This window comes from Equus asinus, chromosome 8 (assembly GCF_041296235.1).
Source record: "Equus asinus isolate D_3611 breed Donkey chromosome 8, EquAss-T2T_v2, whole genome shotgun sequence".
In the NCBI taxonomy this organism is placed as follows: Eukaryota; Metazoa; Chordata; class Mammalia; order Perissodactyla; family Equidae; genus Equus; species Equus asinus.
Window position 1 is genome coordinate 75,345,392 of NC_091797.1, and position 25,743 is coordinate 75,371,134.

The 25,743-nt window shown below is 47.1% G+C and overlaps 2 protein-coding genes across 6 annotated transcripts; one reads left to right on the top strand and one right to left on the bottom strand.

Moving 5' to 3' along the window:
• Position 1: 1 nt before the first annotated feature.
• EIF2B1 (eukaryotic translation initiation factor 2B subunit alpha) lies at positions 2-8,388 on the top strand. Of its 2 annotated transcripts, none has more exons than XM_014858811.3 (9): positions 2-149; positions 1,026-1,127; positions 2,231-2,367; positions 2,478-2,594; positions 4,352-4,464; positions 5,014-5,082; positions 6,033-6,108; positions 7,384-7,509; positions 8,176-8,388. In XM_014858811.3, exons 1-9 carry the CDS (start codon positions 137-139, stop codon positions 8,338-8,340), a joined length of 918 nt encoding a protein of 305 aa, XP_014714297.1. In that variant the 5' UTR covers positions 2-136; the 3' UTR covers positions 8,341-8,388. The 2 variants fall into 2 exon arrangements, with proteins under 2 accessions (XP_014714297.1, XP_070372008.1); XM_070515907.1 differs by having other exon boundaries at positions 11-149; positions 4,352-4,468; positions 5,018-5,082.
• An 832-nt stretch (positions 8,389-9,220) lies between these two features.
• Positions 9,221-25,110, bottom strand: DDX55 (DEAD-box helicase 55). 4 transcript variants are annotated; one of them, XM_044776018.2, is made up of 15 exons: positions 24,937-25,089; positions 22,693-22,860; positions 22,389-22,439; positions 22,213-22,299; positions 21,209-21,300; positions 21,067-21,129; positions 19,137-19,286; positions 18,344-18,504; positions 15,523-15,605; positions 13,454-13,585; positions 12,215-12,307; positions 11,433-11,547; positions 10,826-10,994; positions 10,208-10,500; positions 9,221-9,978 (listed from the first exon to the last, which is right to left on the bottom strand). In XM_044776018.2, exons 5-15 carry the CDS (start codon positions 21,249-21,251, stop codon positions 9,805-9,807), a joined length of 1,476 nt encoding a protein of 491 aa, XP_044631953.1. In that variant the 5' UTR covers positions 21,252-21,300; positions 22,213-22,299; positions 22,389-22,439; positions 22,693-22,860; positions 24,937-25,089; the 3' UTR covers positions 9,221-9,804. The 4 variants fall into 4 exon arrangements, with proteins under 4 accessions (XP_044631953.1, XP_014714295.1, XP_014714296.1 ...); XM_014858809.3 differs by lacking the exon at positions 22,693-22,860 and having other exon boundaries at positions 18,379-18,568; positions 24,937-25,110; XM_014858810.3 differs by lacking the exon at positions 22,693-22,860 and having other exon boundaries at positions 10,826-10,940; positions 18,379-18,568; positions 24,937-25,107.
• Between the last annotated feature and the right edge of the window lie 633 nt (positions 25,111-25,743).

Below are 25,743 nucleotides of genomic sequence, written 5' to 3' on the forward strand. Positions count from 1 at the left end.
CAAAGCGCCGGAAGTGGGGCGGGGAGCTGAGCCGCGCGCTGTCAGTCGGTGTGTGTTGGAGTCCGCGCGGTCGCGGGAGCAATCCAGGCGGCTTAGGCTGGTCGGCCCGGTCTGGCTCCGCGGTCCGGAGGGCACCATGGATGACAAGGGTAAATCGGGATGGGACGGACCTGCTGGGCCTGAGCGGAGCCGCGCAGGGGTCCGTCCACCTCGCACCTCCCAGTCTGGGCTCCAGGAGAGGTCACTTTCCAAGCTCAGGCTGCTGGGCTGGAGGTGCTTTCTCTAACACAACTAAATTCATCTCTCTGCGCCTGTATCCGAGAGATGGGTCCTGGGGGTATCCCCAAACATCCCCTTTTCCCCACGCTTTCCAGTGCCCTTCTCCAAAAAAGTGAGATTCGGACGAAGTGTGCAGGTCTTCACAGTCTTGATTTCCTGGTATGTGAAGTATAAGTAAGAGCCCCTGCACTGCTGGATCTGGTACTAGAATCAAAAGAAAAAGGCGTATTTGATGTGCTCATCTGGAATAGTTACCAAGGTGTTTTATTAAGAGGAAAACAAGGACAAACTAATATATGTAGTACCTTTCATGTAAAAAAATAAGAGGGAGGTGGACCTCTACAAACACATACATGTACATATGTATGTAGGTGAATAGGCTTGCCTTCACATAGACTTGTCTGGAGGGGTGCTGAAGAAATTGGTAAGGTGGCTGACTCTGGGATCCTCTCAGCACTTGGGGTCAAGGATAAGAAGAGAATGATCTTTCACTATCATTTGGTGAGGCTTATATTTTATGCCACTGTATGTATACAGATAGCTTTTTAAAAATGAAAGGGAAAGAGCTTGCAAATATTGTCATCTCTATTCCCATCAACATTTACAATGTCCCTGAAGCCAAACACCCTGAAAAGAAAGTGTTTTTAAAATTAGTTTTCTTCTTAAGGTCAAAAATCATTAACAAGCTCTCTGGCCTTACATCCTGCTAAATGAATTTGATGAATCACTTTTTTCTCTCTTCCCAGAGTTAATTGAATACTTTAAGTCTCAAATGAAAGAAGATCCTGACATGGCCTCAGCAGTGGCTGCCATCCAGACTTTGCTGGAGTACTTGAAGAGAGATAAAGGTAAGAGTGTCGTCCTCAAACACTCTGCCTGTTAGGAAAGTCTTCTAATAACTGTTAGAAGTGCAGAAAGTGAGAGATGTCTGCGTGCCTACATAAGGTAATGTAGCCGCAAGCTCAGCTTCTTCCTTCATTTCAGTCCTCCTTTTAACCTGGAGAGAGCCTCGAGATATCATTAAATGGGTGCCCTTTCATAAATGAAATATACTTCGAATCAAGAGTGACCATTTATATCCAGATAACCATGAAGCTTAAATTCTAGCAGTAGTTCAGCTTTACAAGTGTTTATTAAGCTTCTGTCTTGTGCCAGATTCTGTGCAGCTGCTACAAAGAACATTCCAGAATAAATTCTGGTATTAATGTCATTCATTGTCATTGCCTACTGATTCAGGCATCCTAAATGTAAGAGTCTAGGTATAGCATGACATCTTGTATAAGCAAAATAAAGCCTTCTTTAGTCTGAAAGGCTGGCCCAGAGACATATGTCTATAGGACAACCTCCAGTGACTTCCCATTGTACTTAGAGTAACACTCAAACACATAAGGTCACCTGCACCACCTCACAGACCTCCTGCCGCTGCTGCTTACTTTCCTTTATTCCTTCCACACTGTCTCTCATTGAACTGTGCTTCACCCATGCTGACCTCTCTTTGTTTCTCACACCAAATGTGTTCCCATCTCGGGGCTTTGCATGGTATGGTCTGTGCCTAGAACCTTTCCCACCAGATCTTTATGTGGCTGGATCCTTTCTTAACTCAGGTCTCAATTTAAATAGCCCCAACTCCAAGAGACCATCCCTCTTAACTCTGTCTAACGTAGCTCCACCTTTCTCATCATTCTGCTTTTTTCTGTCATTACAATCTATAATTAAATTGCTTATTTTTCTCTGTGCTTGCTTATTGTCTGCATCTTCCACTAGAAAGGGAGTTCCATCAGAGCAGGGACCCTGTCTGTCTTGTTCGCGGATGTATCTCTGGCATCTAGAATAGTGCCTGGCATAGAGTATACACCCAGTAAAGATTGGTTGAATGAATGAATGAATCGCAGACCCAACAAGGGGCAGTGATACTAAAATCAACATCACATTCCTCGTGTGATCATTCCAGGGGAGACAATCCAGGGTCTGAGAGCAAATTTCACCAGGGCCATAAAAACCCTGTGTGGCGTGGACTCCTCCGTGGCCGTGTCCTCAGGCGGCGAGCTCTTCCTGCGCTTCATCAGCCTTACCTCCCTGGAATACTCTGTAAGCCCCCGCCCTCCCTCGGGTTACCTTTCTGCTTCTCTGTTTGGCTACAAACATTCTCAGCCTTCCCCGGATCTTCCAGTTCCCCTCATTTGGCTCTTCCCTCATAGGATTACTCCAAATGTAAAGAGATCATGATTGAGCGAGGAGAGCTTTTTCTCAGGAGAATATCACTGTCGAGAAACAAAATTGCGGATCTGTGCCATACTTTCATCAAAGATGGGGCGGTGAGTAGGTTTTTACCATGTGTGGGAATTGGGGGCAAGGACTTCGGAGTTAGACCCCTGGGGTAAAATCCTGCCTCTGCCACTTACTTGCTGTGTAACCATGGACAAGTTACTTACCTTCTCTGTGCTGCAGTTGTTTCATCTATTATATAGGGGTGATAATAGTACCTACCTTACAGGGTTGTCATGAGGATTAATGAGATGGTATGTGTAAGCCTCTGTACTGTGCCTGGCTCATAGTAAGCACTATATAAATGGAGATATTACAGATGGTTGTCATTTCAAACAGGCAGAGAACAACATTGGGACAGCATGGATGATTCTGGATTTGATAAGGTGTCTTGCTAAAGAAGTATTTTTATTATTGGATATGTACTAAATCTGAATTGAATCAGCACAGAGCAGCTCTCATCCCTGGGTAATACCGACTGTCTTCCTGGTGAAGCGGGGCCCTGGTGTGAGATTTTCTTTTTAACTTCATTTCAAATGCTGTTACCAAGATGCAAAGCTGCCAAGTGTTTGTAAGCGAGGAAAGACAGGAGCTGCAAGTTCAGTCATTCTCCCAGCCGAAGGGCAGTAAAACAGACGCGTCTCCCCCGGCAGCGGACCTCCCTTCTGCCGTCTAAGGCTGCACCGACCATAAAATGACTGACTTGCCTTTCGACTCTGAAAGCTTGCCCTCTGTTTTATATATATATAAAACCTTTTTTATACCTCTTCCCAGCCTTTGAAGTGTGTGATTAAATAAATGACATAAGACATGTGAGGGGAGCGTGTGCAAGAGCCAGTTGCAGACAAAGCCATTTTTAGGCCAGTGGAGCAGGGTCATGACTGCCTCTGGCTGAGGCCTTCTCCTCCCGGCAGACTCGCCGCGCTGCCCGTGTTCTGCGGGCTTCACGTGCTCTGTGTAGTTTAACGTGTAATCCCCAACTGCATCAGCACTGATTCAGACTAAACTTAGAGCAGAGATGCTCAGATTGGAACATACGGATGAAGTACCTGGGGATCTTATAAAATGCAGCTTCTGGTTCAGTAGGTCTGGGGTAGGGCCTGAGAACCTGCATTTCCAACCAGCTCCCACGTGAGACCCAGAAAGGAGCTAGAGGGCTATGTCCGTCCATCTTGCAGCGTACAGTTCTCTGTACTCTATTCCTTATAGGTTGCACGTAAATGTCTACAAACTGTATCTGGCCCGTAAATGGGTTGTGTTTACCTGTGTTTATAGTGTTTATACATTTTTTAAAAATTAGTTAGCCAACATTGAAATTTTAGATTTTCAGCTTCTCTAGAAAAATCCGATGATTTGGCAACAGTGGACCATGTGACAACAGCTGGAGCTTGGCCTGTCTACTTTGCTGCTGGCCCCACCCAGCCCACTGCATTTATTTTATACCAGCTTCCTGGTGCCTATAGGCCCAAACCATGTCTTAGAAATAGGAAAAACAACCCAAAGAGCCTAAAGGGGGCTTCAGATAAAAAGGCTTTGTATCCTGTGAGTGGCACTGTGTGGGGACTCCCCTTCTGTACCTGCTGCGGGAAGGGAAGACCCATGATGTCTTCCTCTGGCAGAAACCTTTCTCAACTTGTATATGGGCTCAAAACCCAGAGTGCCATCCAGGATCGCTTTCTGATTATAGTTGATTTGTGAGAATGCATACAGAAAAGCCTTAGGGTACCAGGAACATGCATTAGAGTGGCCGAGGGTGTGGGGATTGCTGAGACGCTTGCCCTTCTGACAGAGCTGTCTTGGTCCACAGAGAATATTAACTCACGCCTACTCCAGAGTGGTCCTGAGAGTCTTGGAAGCAGCTGTGAGGGCCAAGAAGCGTTTCAGTGTGTACATTACTGAGTCGCAGCCGGATTTATCAGGGCAAGTATCTTTCCATCTGGTTACATGCCCAGCAGTCATTTTAAAGAGCAAACTGAGGGTTAGAATCGTGAGCGGAGCCAGAACATGCCCCCCTGACTTGCCAGTCAATCAGCATTGCCTTTGCCAGTGCCCACTTCTGCCCCTGGAAGAAAATCACTGTGAATTTGCTGTACGTGGGAATATGGGATCTAGAGGGTTTATTTGGTAGTTAAATCAGAGGAACGGTGAGAGATTGTGTCAATTGAAAGATTTTTACCAAAGAATAGATAATTCACATCTTTATCCAGAAGATAATAAAAGCAAAACTCTTTTTTTCCAAATTTGCTTCTCTTACCCATAGTCCCCAAGAATATAGTTTTCCAGAAACACATACTTCCTTCTAAAGAACCCAAATGCTCATTTTCTTAGTCCAGAGTCTTGGGATCTTCCCCTTAATCCATTAATATTGACTCAGTTTCAAGCTAACATGATTTATCACTGACCAAATTAAGTGACTCGTCATACATCACTATGGGACTTCCTCTGATGTTCTCAAAATGTCATTTTCAGTAAGAAAATGGCCAAAGCCCTCTGCCACCTCAACGTCCCTGTCACTGTGGTCCTGGATGCCGCTGTGGGGTAAGTGTCCAGCTTCCTGGCCACAATCGCTTTTCCTCACCCACTCCCAGAGCTGGCCTGGAGCAGGTTCTGGGTTGAAGGTTTGAGTCCCATTCATAAACCTGCACTGGGAGCGTCCCACCCCTTAATTGATAGCTGCAGTAAACCAGCAAGCGTGTTATAAGGCCCTGATAGTGTACGCAGAAGCCAGGGCTGTAGGCTGGTGGGGAGAGTGGGAGTCGTTTGTCCTATTATGGTGCACTTCAAGAGCCAGGTGCAAAGGCCGGGTCAGGCTCAGCACCTGGGCGCAGTGCTCCTTCCTCACCCGGAGGCGTGGGCTGTCCTCAGTAGCGCTCAGATTCTTTGCCCGTGAGCCTTCACGCCTAAAACCGAGGTCACGTGACCCGTGGATTGTCAATGTGCCTCACAAGAGAAAATAGGAGTAATAATCTCTTAGAAGGAAAACACATAAGACAAATGATTAAGGAAATTAGGAATGTATTCAAGAGTAAGAATTTTGAAGAATTCTACTAATGCTCATTTTAAAAGGTAAATTAACCCTCACCCTACCCGAAAGATTCTTAAATTACATAACATTTTTCCATCTTCAGATCAGGTTTTTAAATTTTTGTTTTGTTTGTATTAAAATAGAACAGAAAATAGAGTGTGCTACGCGTAGTAAGGATAAACGCTGGGTCGTGAGATTCTTGCTCCAGTTACATGCGTACATGTGCACTGCGGGCGGCAGTGTGAAGTATGCCTCTTACTGTGGGGTTGTCTTCACAAAAGGGTTTAATGCCCCTGGTAACAGAACTGGTAACAGAGCCAAGAGTTGATTGTGCTAAGCGCTCCTCTGAAGAAAGGTAACTGTGGGAGGAACTCACCATGATCAAAATGGAATATTAATTTTTCCAGGTGGTGATGCTACTAACAAGAGCCAAGAAAACAGTTGTTTTTTTTAATTTCCTTAGCTACATCATGGAGAAAGTGGATCTCGTCATAGTTGGTGCTGAAGGAGTTGTTGAAAACGGAGGGATCATTAACAAGGTGGGAGCATCGTTCTCCAGAATTCCTTGCTCAAGGCGTGGAGAGCCATTGCCGACCTAGGACACCAAGACAGTCTCGTCTGTTCTGCTTCCTCGTCTCCTCCTGATTAGCTTCAGGACTTCACCACTGCGTCCAGTTGCTTCCCGGTTCCCATAAGCCATTGCAGTAGTCAGTCAAAGATTAGTCAGGTTTCCTTCTGCTTTGGAGAGTGATCTCTGTAAATTAGGGGAATGTAATTTATACTGACTCAAAATAGGCTTTAACTGAAAGTACGTTTTTAAATTTTTTTAATTGAGCATATTTGACATCAACATGTTATGTTATAGTTTATATGTTGCTTAACATTTGTTTTTTTATGCGTGTGGTAAAATATATATAATGTAAAATTTTCCATTTAATCACCTTTAATGCCACCAGTTCAGTGGCATTAATTACATTGACATTGTTGTGCAGCCATCAGTGCTGTTTTCAAAACTTTTCCATCACCCCAAAGAAGCTGTCACCATTAAGCAAAAACTCCCTCATCCACTCCTGCCCCATCTATTCTCCTTTGTGTCTCTGATTTTGCCCGTTCTAGGTACCTCATATAAGTGGACTTGTACAATGTTTGTCCTTTTTGACTCTGGCTTCTTTCACTGAGGGTGTTGTCAGAGTCCGTCCACGTTGTAGCAGGTGTCGCTCCTTCATTCCTTTTTAAGGCTGAATTCCATTCTGTTAATGGGTAGACCACATTCTGTTCATTCATCAGTTGATGGACACTTGAATCGTTTCTACCTTTTGGCTCTTGTAAGTAATGGTGCTACGAACATTGGTACAGTGATCATTATGGGTTCCCATTTCCAGTCCATTTGGCTGTGTACCTGGGTGTGGAATTGCTGGGTCATGTGGTAATTGTGTTCAGCTTTTTGAGGAACCACTCTTCTATAGCAGCTGCACCATTTTCCTTTCCCACCAGCACCATACAAGGATTCCAGTTTCTCTACCTCCTGCCAACGCTTGTTGCTTTATCTTTTAACAATAGCCATCCTAGGAGGTGTGAAGTGGTATCTTGTGGTTTTGAGTTACATTTCCCTAATGACTAAGGATCTTGAGCATCTTTTCATGTGCTCATTGGCCATTTGTATATCTTTGGAGAAATGTCTATTCTGTTTTCTTTAAAATCTCCTATTGAATTCCAAAGCCAGAATTGCATGTCTCATGTTCACTCATATACTTTGGTGCTTCCTCTTGAGATGTGCCATAAGATCTCACCTTCCATTTTCTCTGACTTCTCAGATCGGAACCAACCAGATGGCCGTGTGCGCCAAAGCACAGAACAAGCCTTTTTATGTGGTTGCAGAAAGTTTCAAGTTTGTACGACTCTTCCCACTAAACCAGCAAGATGTCCCAGATGAGTTTAAGGCAAGAGTTTTACATATTAGAGGGGATATTTGAGTTTAAACTGAAACCTTTGGAAAAATGCAGTGCTGAGAATGTTCCAATAAGTTTATTCACTTCCCGTTCCTATTTTCTCCGACACTTGGGATACAAAGATAAATTTTTGGTTATTGGACTTGAACACACAGAACCTACTTTGTGCCCAGGATTTGTCTTTTGGTCTCTCATTCACTTAAGCAGATATGGGCTGGGAGGCACGGGAAGCTGGTGGCCAACAGTCCAGGCTTTGGAGTCGACTGTCTGGGCTCAGCTCCCATCTACCACTTACTAACCATGTGACCCTGGGCGAGTCCTTTCATTTTAAACTCTGAACTTAGTTATCTGTACAATGGGATTATCAGGGTTATAACGATTCTGAGATTATCCATGGGAAGAGCTTAGCACAGTACCTGGCACATAGTATAAGTTCCCTGTAAATAAATTATCTTGAGACGTCTGGAGGAGTTAATGCAGCACACTAACGAGGGAACACATGGTTTGGGTTTTTTCGTTATCTGTGGCCCTCGGCCACCATGATTTGGCTGACCCGAGCAACACTCTGCCCTCGCGCCGTTTCTGGAGAGCCAGGGCCTCAGCACGTCAGAGCCCTCAGTCTGTGGGGCAGACTAACTGTGTTTCCTCTCTCTGCAGTATAAGCCAGATACTCTGAAGTCTGCGCAGACGGGACAAGACCTCAAAGAGGAGCACCCGTGGGTGGACTACACCTCCCCCTCCTTGATAACTCTGCTGTTTACAGACCTGGGGGTGCTGACGCCCTCAGCAGTCAGCGACGAGCTCATCAAGCTGTATCTATAACCACTGGATCTTTCCTTGCCAGCGTACAGCTGCTAGAGGTGGGGCAGGGTGAGTACCCACTTGACCCCTCCATGAGCCACGCCAAAACTGAACTGTTTTCTTAATGAAGATCTATGGACTAAGGATTTAAAATCAGAAGTCTTGGAGAATCTTTTTTTATTCATTTCAGTCCTACCTAAAATATGTTCACAGTTCCCCTAAAACCCAACGTAAATAGTGCTTATAGTTTCTAGACACCTTTCATCTTGTTTCCAGAAACAAGTCAGATCATTGGCTACTTGACTAACGATAGAAGACGTGCCCAAGTCCCCGTCCCTTCATCTTCTCTGCACTCCAGCCTCATTTGCCAAAAGCATCAGTTAGAGAGATGCACGTCTAAAAAGCAGGTGTTCCTGACTGCAGCCAGGCGCCGCTTCAGTGACTAACAGCTGCTCAGGACACGTGTTGCATATGGTGCCTCATAGGAAGGCAGGAAACCCTTGCTGAATTCACATCAGGCTTCCAGTGGGGAACGTGAGCTGCCTCCCCTCGACAGGATCAAGCCAAATGGAGTGCAAACTACCAAGAGAACTCAAAGAAGACAGAAACAGCAGTTAGCAGGAGTATCCTGCGTGGCTCACCACTAATGAAGATGCCTTCCAGAACATTTGTAAACTTACATTCTGTATCTGTGAAAGATGGGAATTTAAACATGTTTGGGTCCCGAACAGCTTTTTACAGTTGTACTTGGGAACAAATTCAGCATCTTTTCAAATAAATTATATGCAATATTTTGATACGGTGTTGCATCACTACTACGAGCTGACCCCAGGCCCAAAGCACACTGGCCATCTTGGCAAAGACACTATGCAGCACGTTCACACACTTAAGACACAGTCGATTAGAAGGATATAGTTTATTGAACAGACATAATTTTCTTTCCCAGAAAATGACTTGCTTCCTGTTTCAGATACTCCCCGATAAGGCAGTACTGGGGACTATTCTTAGAAAAACCCCAGCAACCTCAGCCACCCTGTGCACGTGTTCTGTGCGGTGCATCAAGAGACAACTCAAGTCCAGGGGGAAGGACACCCAGGAGGGCAGGTGCCTGAAAACACAGAAGGATTTTAAAAAGCCTAAAATCAAGTATACGTTAGTATCTTTATGTTAAAAAATAAGTATAAAGTAGCCACAGAAAAATTCGATCTTTAATTACAGGCAACCCATAAAATAAATATTGCCATCTATTATTTACACTCAAGTAATTTTACACTTTCTTCTGTTAGACTTCAAGGCTGGTATGTTTCTAGTAAAATATTCAAGAGTGTGAAGCCCCGCCCTTTCCCCCATCTGAAAGGACAGCTCTCAGAGACGTGCTGCTGCTCGGGCGTCTGCTGCAGTTCGGATCCGCAGCAGGAGCAGCTACCGGGTGCAGGCCGGCTCCTGCCCTCCCTGCGCTCCTGCCCTGCACCAGAGGCGCCGGCATCAGCAGTCCTCAGAATCTGAGATCCCCAAATCTGCTGTCTTAGCTCTTCTTTTGCCACTTGTCAACAACCCCTTCTCAAATTCTTCTTCAGTAATTTTGCCCTTTTTAAACTTTTTCAAGAGCCTTGTGTCATTCAGAAGTTCCTCCATGTCCTCGTCTTCAATATCCGAGCCCTATGAGAAGAAACCAGCAAACTCCTGAGTTTCTCAGCACCACCCGGCAGGCTGTCATCAGGAACTACATGCTCTCAGACCCGCGTCCACACAGCGCATCCCCACCCAAGTCACCACCGTAACAGGAACGTGAGGGCCCCAGCAATTCCTATTAAGATACTACTGCCATAAAATTTGTTCAGAATTCTAAGATGAATATTTAAGTAATAAAGAAAACTGCAAACTTTACCTCTTCTCTTTTCCTTTTTTCATTCATTTTTTTCTTCTTTTCCTTTTTGGCCTTCTGCTTTGACCAAGCTTTATTTTTTATGAATTTTCTTCTCCCTTCATTTGCTGTCTTCTCTTTTCTTTGTTGCTCCAGTAGTTTCTGCCTCTGCTTTTCTCTGATTTTGTCTTTAAAGGGAATGGTGTCTGTGTTAACGTCCACAGGCACAAAATCTGGAAACTGCTTTCCTCTCAGTTCTGGCATCTTGGGCATCCTCAGCAGAGCAAACCCTCGAGCAAGACGAGCAAAATCAAGATCTAATTAAACCAAAACACCAGAATTAGCACACCCAAAATATGGAAGGTCCCTAACAATGTGACTTTATCTAACGAAATGGTCTTAACAGATTGGGTTTAATTAGAATTAAAATAATTACATCTTTACTAAAAAGGAACACTCGGCAGCCAGTGGCCAGTTTATTCTATCTACTCAAATCCTAGAAAGATTTCCTTTTCAATGTGTAGAGAACATTAACCCTGACATATGCCTAACGTTTTTATAAGACAAAGCAATTTCATACTTGTAAGACCATCACGTGTTTAAGATGGTGACACAATTATGTGAGGAAGAAGTCCAACTTACCCTTTAATCTGAAGATGAGGCTGCATTCATGCTTCGCATAAGCCTGGACGTATGACACGAAAGCTTTCATGCCCTTTTCAAACACAGCTCTGTCGGCCAGGGCCATGGACTGGAGCTTTGGAAGAAGGTCCATTGTGTTTTTCTGGAGTTTCATCTCCTGCAGGGGGCACTGCAGAGACCACATTCTCACCTCTAGCTGCAATCTCCTCCCCAAGGCTTCCCCGTCAGAGCCAGTGCCAATAAACCCAAAGGCAAACGATTCATTTTAATCTTAAATCAGAGGACTGGAAGCCCAATCCAACCCAAGTATTCATGGTCCCAAAAGTATTTTAAATTTTTTAAGAAAACTTTAAAATCAAATTTTACATAATCCTGATCTGGAAGTATGGCAACACTAGGCTGCACTCCCAAGTAGTGTCACTCGGCTGGGGCCGGGCACTGGTGCCTCTCCACAGCCTTCAAGCCAGCCACGTTCCCACACTTACAGCCCCAGCCTGGCCCTGTGAGTCTGCAGCCCCGAATCTCAGTTCCAGACCACCTGCTGGAAAAGAACTTTCCCAGCTCCCCCATCACTGGGCGTTCTACATGAAGAGCGAAGACAGCTTACTTTCTGGTTGATTGCAAGGAAATTGATGTATGACTCTTCCATGGGAAGGAGGAACACGAGCGCACTGCCGCCATGGCCAATGCGGGCTGTGCGGCCACAGCGATGCACAAAAGCACTGTGAACACAGGATGGGACATGGTCACCACGTGATGACGGCTGAGCAGAGGACAGACCTGGAGCTGCCAGACACCACAGCTCAATCCCAACCCTGCCGCTTCCTGGTGTTGCCAACCGAAGAGTTGGCGATTAAATATACACTGCAAACCAGACAGGATTTGGTAAGACACTGAACTATAAAACTTTTAAATTTATGCCTATCTGATGATACAGGTAGGATGTGGTCCTAGTAGGAAATTTAGGAAACAATGAAAAGTATAAAAAAGAAAATAAAAATGACATGTAAGCCATCCACTGAAAAGTAACCATTATTATTGCTCAGGAGTTTATATTTACAGGCATTTTCCTATGTTTAGAAGCACTTGTTAGGAATAATTACTTTGGGAGAATAATTGAAATTTCTATATATGGTGTTATGTATTGTTTTTCTTTAAACATTCTATCTTGTGCATTTCTGCAAGAACTTTACAAAGCATTTGAAAATACTTTTAATTACTGCATAATATGGTATCACTATTGACATCCCAATGAGGATTCACCTGTTGGCCTATTTTTGCTACATAAAATAATGTTTTGACAAATGTCATGTTTATCTTCCTCAGGATCCATACTTCGTTAGCCTAGACTCCTCAATGGAGAGAGGGGAACATTCCGTCATGCTGTACCTGGCATTGCTGGGAGGGTCGTACTGCAAAACCCAGTTTACTTCGGGAATGTCTATTCCTCGGGCCATGACATCGGTACACACTAAAATCCCACTAGAAATGAGAAAACACCATTCTGAGTAAGGAGGCCACCATTTCCATCACCATCAAACAGTCTTTACTGATCTCAATGACAACAGGGATATACAGGTTCCAGAATCTCTCACAAAAGCAAGTATTTACTAATAACATTTTGATTTTTTTCCTCCTCCTGAGAATCTCTAGCACTTCACAAATTCCCAATGAAAATAGGAGGTGTGGAGAAGACAGTGAAAGGATCCTTAAAATTAGCATATTTCCACTTGAAGAAAGAAACTGCAGTGGGTCTCATCCTTTGTAGCCCTTGAAAAGAACAAGTGAAATTTTCCCTCTCTGACTGAGGGGTAACAGTCAGTTGTATCACTTTGCCCAAAACAAGTGCTTTTAATGTAGCCAGGATGCTCAGTGATTAAGAAAAACAAAATTAGAGGCCGGCCCCATGGCCAAGTGGTTAAGTTCGCGTGCTCCACTTCAGCAGCCCAGGGTTTGGCTGGTTCAGATCCTGGGCGCAGACATGGCACTGCTCATCAGGCCACGCTGAGGCGGTGTCCCACATGCCACAACTAGAAGGACCCACAACTAAAAATATACAACTGTGTCCTGGGGGCTTTGGGGAGAAGGAGGAGGAGAAGAAGAAGATTGGCAACAGATGTGAGCTCAGGTGCCAATCTTTAAAAAAAAAAATTAATATTTTTATGCCCAAAAAGAATCAAGTCATGGTCATTAAGAGACACAAGTTCCCTGCTTTGTAGTCACTGGCTTGACAGCCAGCAAGCTGGATTTCACGGATTGTTCCAACTGCTCTCTTCACCAGGTCCACAGATAGTGATCAAACCCCCACTGGCCAGGCCCTGGACTAGAAACGGGGGATGCAGGAGTGAACACAATGTCCAGATTCCTGTTCTCATGGAGCTTCAAATCGAGCAGGAAGTCGATAGGTAACTAAGGAAGTCAGTACAGCCGAGTGCAGTGGGGATCAGAGGGGCAGGGACTCTGAGCACTTACGCAGAGAAGACAGGATAACTGGGTTAGAGGAGGAAGAGGGCTCCAGGCAGGGAAAACAACAGATGCAAAGGCTTAGAGACGGGGAGAAAAGAGCAGGTTCGGGGACCTGAAGAAGTGGACAGCGGTGGAGAGCTGCCATCCAACGAGCCAACCCACCTCGGCAGTTTTCGGAACTCCATGAAGATCTTATTGCGCTTGTATTTCATCTTTCCGTGGATGCACATTATCTTCACGCTCTTCACCAGGGCCTCCAGAGCCTTGCCGTAGTACTCCACACAGGCGCAGGTGCTGCGGGAGGGACAGAGGGCTTAGGTCATTGGCCATCTTAGTCCTTCCACAACGGGCGGGGCAGGGAGGCCACAGCGCCAGGCGCAGCGGAGATGACCCAGTCCTCTTCGGGAGAATGCAGAAGAGAACAACTACGAATATCACCTACAGCCAAGCTCAAATCTGAAAACCCCTCAGCCCACGAAAGGCCAATCTTGACAAAATCCCTTCAACATGAGTTAAAACCCCAAGGATGTGTTCCCACTGTCTAAAGATGTTCTAGCAAGGGGAATTTCCCTGGCCCTCTGAGAAACAAATTAAACTGAAGTAGTCATTCTTAACAAAAACAATGGCATCTTAAATGTAAATAGTTTTATAAGATTTCAAAACACTCCTGCTTCTCTTTTGGGGAACTGCTTCTTCCCCCATTAGTGTGATCCCCAAGGGCGTGGCAGATAACCCAAGTTGACCAATCTGATCCTCTCTCCCAGAATTTTGGACTTGGAGTCGAGTCACCCAAGGACAAAAGGGGGCTGGAGCAGGGTCATCCCAATGAGGATGTGCCCTAGAGAGCCACAGAGCTCTCTGGGGCCGCCCAGATCCAGTCTCCCCTAGGGGCTGGGGACTCAACTTTGTCATTGAGTCTGTGAGCTCGCTATACAGCACCCTTCTAATAAAAGGCTCGCCCTGACCCCCTTTTATTTGGAGGGATTCCAAAGTGATGCCACATCCTTTTGCCGATGAGGGAACTGAAGCTTATGCAGAGGCAGTACAAGTGTGAATGGCAGAGCCAGAACCAGAACCAAGGTCTGATTCCTTCTCCAATCTTCTTCCCGCTATACCAGGCTGCAGGAATCCAATTTGGGCTAACTCTTCTCTACTTAAAAACCTCCATCTTAAACATCTGTGCCAAGTGACTGCTCCCAGAGTCTGCACTGTGTCCACCATGAGTCACAGAGGTACATAATAAAGCACTTTTCACACAGAGGGTCACAGCCCAGAGATCCTGAAAGCAATCTGGTGGGTCCTGAAATTGATTTAATGAGTTTGGACCAGCACTGTTTAAAAATTAGAGCAGAAAAGAAGACACGAGAATGCCTCCCACCCAGTTGAGTGCAGTTTTATGAAATCCTTGTTTCAGTTGTGTGTGAGTGTATACACCAGGGTATATTTTTTAACTGTGGGTCAGTATAGCTAATGCATTTTACCGGTGGAATGGCAGATGGAAAAGAAAAAAAATTCTTTTGGTATTGCCGAAAAACAACGCCACAGGTATATTTGAGGAGGGAAAAGCAAACTCAAAGAACACACACATCTATCCCTATCTTGCATTTGGACAACAGGACAAAACCCCACAGGGGCAGACACTGGGCTGGCTGACCAAACACCGTTCCCCACCACCTCCTCCTCGGCCTCCCTCACCACAGAGGCTGGGACAGCTCCACATTTTCTCTGCTCTCTTGAACTGAGCGGCTGTGGGTGACCCACTTTTGCCCAGAAAATGAAAGCAGAAGTCAGCTAGGGAGGACGGGTTTCTGAGAAAGCTTTTTGTCCTTCTGATTAAAAAGGATGGATAGAGCTAACACTGCCCTTCTCGCCCCCTCTGCCTTTCCTCCTTTATCTGCTTTCATTGCAGACGGGATAGAGGGTGTGACGGCGGTCATCTTGAAACTATGAGGTGACATACAAGAAGGGGCCAAGACAACTGCAGAAACACGGGCCTTGACATTGCTGAGACATAAACCAATGCCAGGAACCACCTACCTCTGGACTTCTTTTTACAGGAGAAAAATAAACTCCTCCTGCTTGAGCCATAGAAGTTGGGTTTTCAGTTATTTGCAGCCAAAAGCATTCCTTACTGAGAGAATCATCCTAAATGGACTTCTAAACCTGAGAGCTACATACATCTGGGTGTAGCTGAGCCCCGAGCCTCCTACCACAGAGTCCACAATGATTACCTGAAGAAGACCAGGTGTTTTTCCTGCTTATGATTGCGAAGAAAATGTACCAGCTGATTAAATTTCTCATCTGCTTTACATACCTACAAAATAAAAAGGAAAACTAATCACATAAAAACAAATTTATTGACAGTAACAATCCCCATAGCTATTTTGAGTTTCAGCCTTAAATTTTAAGGAATCTGATTTCTTCCATGACTTTAGTAGAATGTTGATCAGTCTGCCCGGCTCAGAACAAACATCACCGTGAGCTGCTGACACATACAAGTCACAAATCATGTAAGTGAGACACACAGTCATCTAAAGCAGTCATTCCAAATCCCAATATACAGGCAGCCACCATGCCAGCCACACCATCTCCAGGGTAGATTTTTTTTTTAATGCAGGTTCCTGGGCACAGCATACAGATTATGATTCAGGAGGTCCAGGTGTGGACCCAAGAATCCATATCATTTAAGAGCGCCCAGGAGATTCTGATGCACAGCCAGGTTCAGAAATCACTGCTCTAAAGTGAACATAGGTTTCCAGAAAGGAATGTACATAATGAATGTAAAGACCTCCATGGAGACGGACTCCAGCCTCTGAATAAGAATGCTCCGTTCAGGCCTAAACTGGAGAGGAAATCCACCTGGATGCATTCCCTCTTTTTTACCAAAACCAAGTGCTCAGTGGGGAAGTTCTTCTCACACACTCAGACATCTCTAAATGCAATCACTTAAATGAGTGCAAACAGCAGAACGCAACAGCAGCCACAGTGGGTGTCTAAAGCTAACATTTGTTAGTGCTTGCTGTGTACTCAGCACTGGCCTAAAAACCTCCATCTGTATTAACAGATTAATCCTCACAACAACCCTATGACGTGGGTACTCCTAGACCCCATCTTACAGGCAACGACCTGGTGAGTTCATCTAATTCAGGTAGTAAGGGCTGAAGCCAAGATATGCACCCGCGCTCTTAACCACTACCCCATCTACTGGACCCCTCCCTCTGCCTGGAAGAGCCAGCCTCCTGCCTTTACAACCCAGCCTCAGAAATGTCAACGTCGAGGGTGACTCCCACTTCACATGAGCCTGTCGGACTTCAGCAGCATCCTCCAGGCAGCTGCACTAGAGGTGGTTTCTGACTGCAAACCTGTTCTACCTTCAATTCCCCCATGAACTGACACAAAGGACAGCAGACTCGTCACCCTTACAGTCCACAGCAACAGACACTGGTTTTTAAAGCAGCCCACTTCTTTGTGAACATGTGGCTGTATTCACGAGCTGAGGAGCCCCTGTTGGCCAAAAGCAAAACCCTAACCCTGGCTGGCGATTTAGAGGTGGCTTGTCAAGACGTGACACTGGCCTGTGGGTTCTCCTGGTTCCCAAATAGTGCTGCCACCCTGGCTGGCCGTGCTCTCTGGATGCCTCCTAGCCCATCCCAGCAACGGGAGGAACGGAAGAGGGTGGCCTCGTTACTAAATAATCACATTTCCAAAAGCCCCCACTGCCCGGGGAGGAACCTACAGGTAGACAGAGAGGGTGGAGTGCTGCAAAATCAGCAATTCCCAGCTGCAGGTCAAAACTACCCAACATCCAGCTCGCAAAGCAGCAGAACGCTGTGGCCTAACAAAGTCTCCTTCGGAGTGAGCCTATCATGTGATTTCCTGTGTGTCACCTGCATGTCTGGCTGTGCCCTTCTCTAACTCAGGACCCAGTGTTTCCCGTGCCTGCACCCAGCACACCCCATGCACGTGTATAAACAGTTGATCGCTTGGGGGTAGGTGGTCCATACACACTGTCCTTGGAGACTATGCTTAAAATAACTTTCTGCCCACGTTAACTTGCTTACTCACTTACTTGTTGAATGACGAGTATGACCACCCATACCATTTGTCCTGGCTCTCTCCCCAAATGCACTTTAAAATGTGCCACTGGATATCACTTTATAGATTTACTTTCCTAGAAAACTGCAAGCTAATCCCTAGAGCACCTGTCATCATTACTGTTTGCTTGTTTGTTTTAACTGCTAAGAGTTGCCTTATGTTAGTGGGAACACTGTATACCATGTTGATAAAACATACAGACAGTGAAGTTAAAAAATTAAGGAATCATTTTTCGAGTAAGTAGAAACACAAAAATCTAATCAACTGCTAAAACCATTATTACAGTTGATCGTTTAAAAGGAAAAACAGAACTAAGCTTATTGAAAGCAGTTTAAGTCAAAAAAAATTAAGTTTTTTCAATAAACTGCTTTGGGTAGAATACTTGTTTCATTTTTTCCCAAGCTTTATTGAGATATAGGTGGCAAATAAAAACTGTAAATATATTTAAGTATATTACTATATTAAAAACATCTATATCTAGGGGCCAGCCCAGTGGCGCAGCGGTTAAACATGCGCATGCTCTGCTTTGGCAGCTCGGGGTTCATTGGTTTGGATCCCAGGTGCGGACATGGCACCGCTTGTCAAGCCCTGCTGTGGTAGGCGTCCCATGTATAAAGTAGAGGAAGATGGGCACGGATGTTAGCTCAGGGCCAGTCTTCCTCAGCAAAAAGAGAAGGATTGGCGGCAGATGTTAGCTCAGGGCTAATCTTCCTCAAAAAAACAAAAAAAATCTATGTCGATATTTAAGGTGTACAATGTAATGACTTAATATACATATACATTGTGAAATGATGACCACAATCAAGTTAATTAACACATCCGTCACCTCACATAGTTACCCTTTTTTTGGTGACAACACTTAAGACCTACTGTCTTAGCAAATTTCCAGTATACAACACAGTATTGCTAACCACAGTGCCCACGCTGTCCCTCAGACCCACTATCGTTATTACTGACCGCAGGAACCAGTGAGAAGCAGCTCCAGGGCTCACCATGTAGTAGTTCTCCAGGCGGGAGGGGGTCTTCTGGGTGCTGCTGGCGGCCAGGCCCTTCTCCTTCACGGAGATGCGGACAGGGTTCCGGAGGCCGGCTCTCACCAGGTTCTCCACTTCCTGCGTCTGAGTGGCAGAGAAAAGGCCGGTTCTCCTCTGCTTTGGCAAAAACTCCAGGATGGTGTTTATGCTAAAAAAGAGGGCTCAACCTTAACCCCCTCATTTATCAGCATCATCAACAAATAGTGTGTTATGATACTAAACAGGTATTTAAAAAGACTGGAAGAGAAACTATCACAATATTTAGAGTTGCTATTACTGGAAGGTGAGATTATGGGTGATTTTTATTTCTTCTTTATACTCTCATTTTTCCAAGGTTTCTCCAATATAAGCATATAATTATACTTTTATAATATAGGGCAGTGAAAAGAAGAGAGTGCAATTAAGACACAAAACTTTTTGAGACTAAAAACCATTAAACCGTACCCTTTAAAGGGGTGAATTATATGATATCTGAATTATATCCCAATAAAGCTGTTTATTTGAGAAATACACAGACACAAACCTTTTAAGAAACCATGAAGGAAAATGCATCTTAAGAAAAAAGAACTGGAATTTAAATTGTGAGGTAGAATTTGAAAGGCCAAACAACCGAATGATTTGAAACTCAAACGTGGCTAATAAAGACAGGAAGTAATAAAGGAATTCTATTTTGCTCTCCTTTGGACCCAAAGCTGGTAAAGTCCTAAATCCAGTACCTTGCCTCAAACCCCATGTCCAGAAGTCTGTCTGCTTCATCCAAAACCAGGACATCAAGGGCCCGCACACAGCTGGCCAGATCCAGGCCCTCGGCCTTCCTGCGGAACATGTCCTCCAAGCGGCCTGGAGTCGCCACGATGATGTTCCCACTTGGAAAACAAGGTTGACATTTACTGCACTCTCTGGGTCTTGGGAATATTTATGATTCCAAATACCAAGTTTTGTATCCCCCAAGGGTCACCTCAATCCCAGGGAAGAGAAAGAAGAGCAGAGAGTGGGAGGAGAGTGTGCTGCAGGGGAAGCTGGGCCGCGAGGGGGCAGATCTGGGTTCCAGGCTAACACCTAGGCCGGGTCAGCAAACTCTGGCCCATCGGCCGAATCCGGCCCCCAACTGTTTTTGTGACATTTTATTGCCACACAACACTTCATTCACGTGCTGTCTGTGGCGGCTTTCACAGTACGACAGGAGAGCTGAACAGCTGTGGTCCAGCAGCACAGACTGTGAGGTCCACAAAACTAAAATATTTACCGTCTGTAAAAAACAGAAAAGGTTTGCCAACCCCTGACCTAGGGCAAGTTACTCAACCACTTTGGGCCCCAGGTAACTCAGCTATAAAATGAGGGTGTTAACAGAATGAGCGAGAATTTTAGGTAACGATGACAAACTGGCAGACTGAAGGCCAAACGTGACCCCATAAATTGGCTGACCTTCAAGATGGTTTTTTCTGAAATGTGAATCACATGCCAACAGTTTAAAAAATCTGGAGATCACACACAGAAACCTACAACTCCACATTCTTTTTAAAAAATTCAAAATTTGGCAATACTGAGCTGAGGGTCCTGCAAGACAAGTACCAGCTGGAGACGAGTATCCGGGTATAAACTAGCCAGTCCCTCCCATCCGCACCTCCTCACATTTATCCTCACACGTTGATATTAGCCTGCGCCCTGGAGGAACCTGAGTGGGGGACTCCTGCTGGAAAGGATCTCACGTTATAGCTGGGACAGAGTGAGCACTCAATGAAGGATAGATCTCTTTATTAAGGTTCACTACCAACCTGGGCTCAAAACCTATCACTGCTCATTTCAAACCTTATTCATGGCGGGACTGAGTAAAATCCAAAGGACTGATGGCCACCATGTGCTTCAACACTTATTCTGAGTGCTTACTAAACGCCTGCTGTGTGCTTAGCCCCACGCTAAGCTCTGAAGATAAAATGCTGCAAGACAGACACCACCCCGACTTTCCCGAGCCCCCCAGCGATAGGGAAGAGGCCAGCCCACACAGGACCCAGGAGAAAGCCAGGTCACCACAGCAGCGCCAGGCTTGGGTGGGAGGGTGGTGGCAGTGGAGAATGGAGGCCTCGCAGGCCCTGTACAAACATTAGCATCTACCCTAAGGGCCAGCAGGAGCCACTAAAGAGTTTGCAATGAGTGAAGTGGCCTGAAAAGGCCACTTTGGTTGCTATGTGGAGAGTGGATTATAAGAGGGCAAGAGTCAAAACACAGAAGAGAGAGCAAGCTGCTGCAGGAGCCCAGGAGAGAAATGAGCGGGAGAGGTGGTGAGGGAGAAAGGGTGATGGTTGGAGAGAGGCTTTGGAGAGGAAAGGAAGGATTTGGTGATGGTTAACTGTGAGGCGGGAATGGAGGGGACGGTGAGGTGTCAAGGCTGACTCTCAGACTTCAGGAGCACACCTGCATAGACAGATGGACGGGAAACTCCAGAGGACGGGCACGTCTGGGGAGGAAAATTCCAAGCCACATTTAGACATTTTTGCAATGGCTGTGAGATGCCAGGCAGGTAAGTGGCATCTGTGGGTCTGAGGCTCAGGGCGAGGTCAGGGACCACCGTGGGAGGGATGAGACCACTTAGATCACACACTGATTCCTGTTGGGTTCAGTGCCGAGAGCAGAAGCAAGCAAACTTACCCCTGTTCCTTAAACCTCGCAACATCTTCTCCAGGATTCCTGCCTCCAATCCAGAGAATCTGGCTAAAACAAGAAACAGGTGTTGGAGCAAGTCAGGCAAAATCAAAGCTGGTGGCTAAGAGAGACACTGCATCCGAGTTACCTGAACTGCGGGAAGGGCTGCGTGAAATGCGACAGGACCTCATCTATCTGAATAGCCAGCTCTCGCGTGGGCGTGATGATGATGGCTCCCACCTGCCCACGTGAGGGGACAAACACGATGAGCAGTGCTCCGGGCTCGCAGAGCTGAACACACATGCCCCGCACCCTCCACCTCACAGAGGAAATCCCCAGAGAAGCAGCACTTCCTGGGCTTTTCCAGCAGCATCTGGTCTCAGTGCACATCAACTCCCTTGAATTTCAGTCAGCTCTCATTATTTGCAGTAGTCCTGTTCCATAAAGTCACCACGAACACCGAACTAGCGAATACTGAACGACTGCTCCCAGGGCAAATACAGGGTTAGGTCCCCGCCAGCCTCCGCTCACATTTCTGTCACCCGATCCACACATAACCTGGTTTACCTGTGCTTCTGTTTAAAGACGCCTCGCTCAATACATACTGTTGATTCACTAACGTTGAACTCTCTGCCAGAAGCACTGTCACTCGCGCCTGGACGAAGCTCATCTAACCCAAGTGTTTTCTCTCCGAGGCCCAGCACAGCCTCCCTGCTCTCAGGAACACTAGGCGGCGCTTCAGTACCATGTTTGGGGGCCATTTTAACAGTGAAACCACCAACAAAAATGCAAAAACCATGGCAGTCAGGAGACCATGAAAATGACACCTGTTTACAGCTGAAACAAGAAGGCCGAGCGCTGCCTGGTTCACACTCAGCTGGGGACGTGCACATCAGGCAACTCCAATTTCTCACTGCTCTGCACAAGTCCGTGAATGAGCACGAAAGCACAGAGGGTACTGATTTGGGGGCTCCGAATAAGTTTTAATGAATAGGCAAATTCACAAATACAGCATCCTACAGTGACTGTATGAGGATACAATACAGTGACTAATGAGGATAGACTTCCTTTCCCCCCAAGCTTTTGACTAGCTTCTTACTCAACTGTGAACTCTCCCATGAGTAAGTGAAATATATCACCGGCTCTCCTCACCTGACTCTTTTTTAACTTCTCTTCCCTTCTCAGAAGAATCTCCAGGATGGGGATGACAAAAGCGAGGGTTTTGCCACTACCTGTGACCTGCGGGGGAGAAAGTCTTGGTTGGCTTCCCCTCACGGTTCACTCTGGAGGGAAGGCAGGAGGGCGCTGGCCTGACACGAGGTACTCACCGCTTCTGCAGCAACGTCTTTGTTTTTCAGGAACAGAGGGATGGTTGCAGACTGAAGAGAGAGATGGCAAAGCACTGGTTAGAGAACGCCAGGACTCCAAGGATGAGGCCAAAAGCCCTAGAACCTACGGGGTGGCCTCGGTGGATCCCACCACAATGTGGACTCCGAGTGGAGTCACCACAAGGCACCCCAGAGGGGTGGGCTCCAAGGTAACAAGTCAAGGGTGTCTGCACAGACGGTGTGGAGGGGAAAGCGGGCTGAGATGGGATTCGGGAGTCCTGAGTTCTAGCCCTGCCTCGCCTACCTTTCCTCTCTGGACCAGGAAGAGTTTGAAGACACTGAGTTTAAGGTCCCTTGCAGCTCCAGTATCAGAGAACAATGCTTCAAGTAAGCCTTCTCATTGTAAACACTGCGCAGGACCTCCAGCGTTACGAGAAGCCCAGCCCTTTGCTTTCAGCCATCAGTGGCTAAACTGGAAGCAGACATAGGTTGTGGCTTTGAGGTGACCCCTCCAGGATTCCACTCCTGGTCCCCAGAGCCTGAGCTCACCCCATCACAGCACATGTCGGACTTTTCTAACTGTCTCTGCACAAGGGGTTCTCAATCTGGGTGATTTCTGTGCCCCCAGGGAACACCTGGCAATGCGGGGGGCGGGGGGGGGGGAGTATGTACTACTAACACCTAGTAGGCAGAGGCCAGGGATGCTGTTAAACAGCCTACATGGCGCAGGACAACCCCCACAGCAAAGAATTACCCAGTCCAAAATGTCAACAGTGCAGAGACTGAGAAACCCTGCTCTACGCCACTGCTGTCCAACAGAAATATGAGCCACACAGGTGATTTTAAATTTCTAGTGGCCATGTTAAGAAAAGTAAAAGGAGGTTAAATAAATGTAATGATACCTTTTATTTAACCCAATCTATCCAAACTATTCTCACATCAACATGTAATCACTATTTTTAAAACTAATGAGATATTTTCTATTCTTCATCATACTTAGCCTTTGAAATCCACTGTGCATTCTACACTCAGAGCACATCTCAATTTGGACTCCCCATATTTCAAGTGTTCAATAGCCACATGTGTCTAGTGACCACCATAGTGGACAGCACAGTCGGAGACGAACCACCTCTGATGGCAGACTGGATCTCGTTTGCATACATTCCCAAGGCCTGGCACACGGCCCTCCCAAGTTTTATCTCCAGCCCTGCCTGCTGCCTCCACAGCTTTCCTGAGGATCTCATCGGCATCTCAACTGAATTCTCCTGAATTTCCCTCTGAAATTCACATGTCACCACTCCCAGCCTTCCTCATCTGGGTAAATGGTACCACCATCCACTCAGCCAATAAGGACACCACCCTCAGAGTCCCCCTAGATTCCTCTTTCAAGGAACGCTAAAGCTGTCTCAACCTTGACGTCTCCATGTCCACTGCTTCCTCTCTACTCCAAGCCACCACCTCTCTCACTGGACAACGGCCTCCCAACTGACACCCTCGCTTCTTCTCTTAATGCTCCAAAGTCCGTTCTCTACACATCAGTCACATCCCTTGCCTTCTTGCACAGCTTCCCATGTAAGATGTCTTCCCACTGCATTTAGAATCCAAGCCAAGCTCCTACATGACCCTGCACAACCTGGACCCCGCTTTCCTCATCTCTTACACTACTCACCATGCTCCAGCCAGAAAGGCCTTCTTTCTGTTCCTCCAAGCTCACTGTCCAGCCCCAGGACATTTGCACTGGCATTTCTCGCTGCCAGAATCCCCCTTCATCACCCCACAGCCAGCTCCTTCCCAATCATTCAGGTATCAGCTCAATGACACCTCCTAAGAGAGGCCTTCCCCAACACCCTGTCCTACCTCCTATCCTGTCCCTTCTTGTCACTATCTACCACATCAGTCTGTTTTGGCTCCTTCATAACACTTAGGAGCTGAAATTATCTTATTCTATTACTCCTTTCTCTCTTCCCTGCATTAGAAAATAAGGCCCGTGAGTGGGGACCAACACTGCAAAACCCCCCCAGAGCCTAGAAAAGTACCTGATACGTTTGTTGAGTACGTCCTCAACAAACATTTCTTGAATAAGCTGGACGCTTCACTTAGCCCACATAACAACAAGAACAACAGCAGGTAATATTTATGAAGCTCCCATAATGCGTCCAACACTGTCTTATGAAATTCCCACAATAACCGTATGAGGCAGGTAATATTCTGGTCATTTCACAGAGAAGGGAAATGAAGCACAGAGAGGTTAAGTCTTTTGCCAGAGGTGCAGAGCCAGGATATGAACTAGGCACTGAGGCCCCAGCGCCCGGGGGTGGGGAGGAGTGAAGACCCGGGCACAGGTGCGCCGCCGCCTGCCGCCTCTGCCTGCCCGGATCAGTAGCCAGCGCGGCATCAGTGGAGGCTGGGCGGCAGACGCCCCGGCTGGAGGGGAGAGAACCCCAGGATGCGAGCCTGATGCTCACACCTGCCGGCCACGTCCCACTAAGCGGGTGCCTGGCATCCGCCCCTGCGCGCGGAGGACCCTCCTCCCCGGCCGCGCCGGTACCTGCACCGGCGTCATGTACGGGAAACCCAGCTCCTGCAGCACACCCAGCACCCCCGGGTGCAGCGGCACCGGCAGCGACTCCCAGGACCCCTCCGTCACGTGCTCCATAGCGCGCCGCAGCCGCCAGCCGGACGCCGCCGGGGCGCCGCCAGCAAGCACTTCCGCTTCCGGCTGCCGCCAAGGCCGGGCGGGAACCGTGCTCGAGCCGCTAAGTTCCGGAGGGCGGGGAAAACGCCTTCGCGTCTGGAGGCCGGGAAGCCGACCGCGGGCGAACGAAAGCGGGCGGCGGGGGCCAGGCGGCAGTAGTACCATCCGTCCCGCGCAGCCTCGGTGGCTCGGGGCACCTTCCCACAGCGAGCTGGAGCTTCGGCGGGAGGGATTCTGCCCCGGAGCGCCCACGTTTCCCGCCCGTCGGAGGCAGGTGGCAGCACAGCCCCGCGTCCTGGCCGAAGGACAGCTGCGGAGCTCCAGCCCGACAGACACCTATCCGAACTAGGGCTGATGGGGGACCCACTGCCTGGGGCACAATAAATGTTGGTTGAGTTCGGAGGAACAGGAACACTCGTCCCGTCCCGTGCTCGCTCTTGGTGAGCCGTTCGTCTGTCGGCGCGCATTCACTCAGCAAGCTCCTGCTCACCACCTCCCACGTGCTGGCCCCGTGAGCACGCGTCGCCTCCAGCCCGTGCGCGCGGCTGGCTCCCTTACAGCCGTCAGGTCCTCACACACGTCATCCCAGCGACGCCTGCCTTTCCTAATCACTAAAACCGCTTACCCTGCTTTACTTTGCTCCATAGCACTCAACGTGAA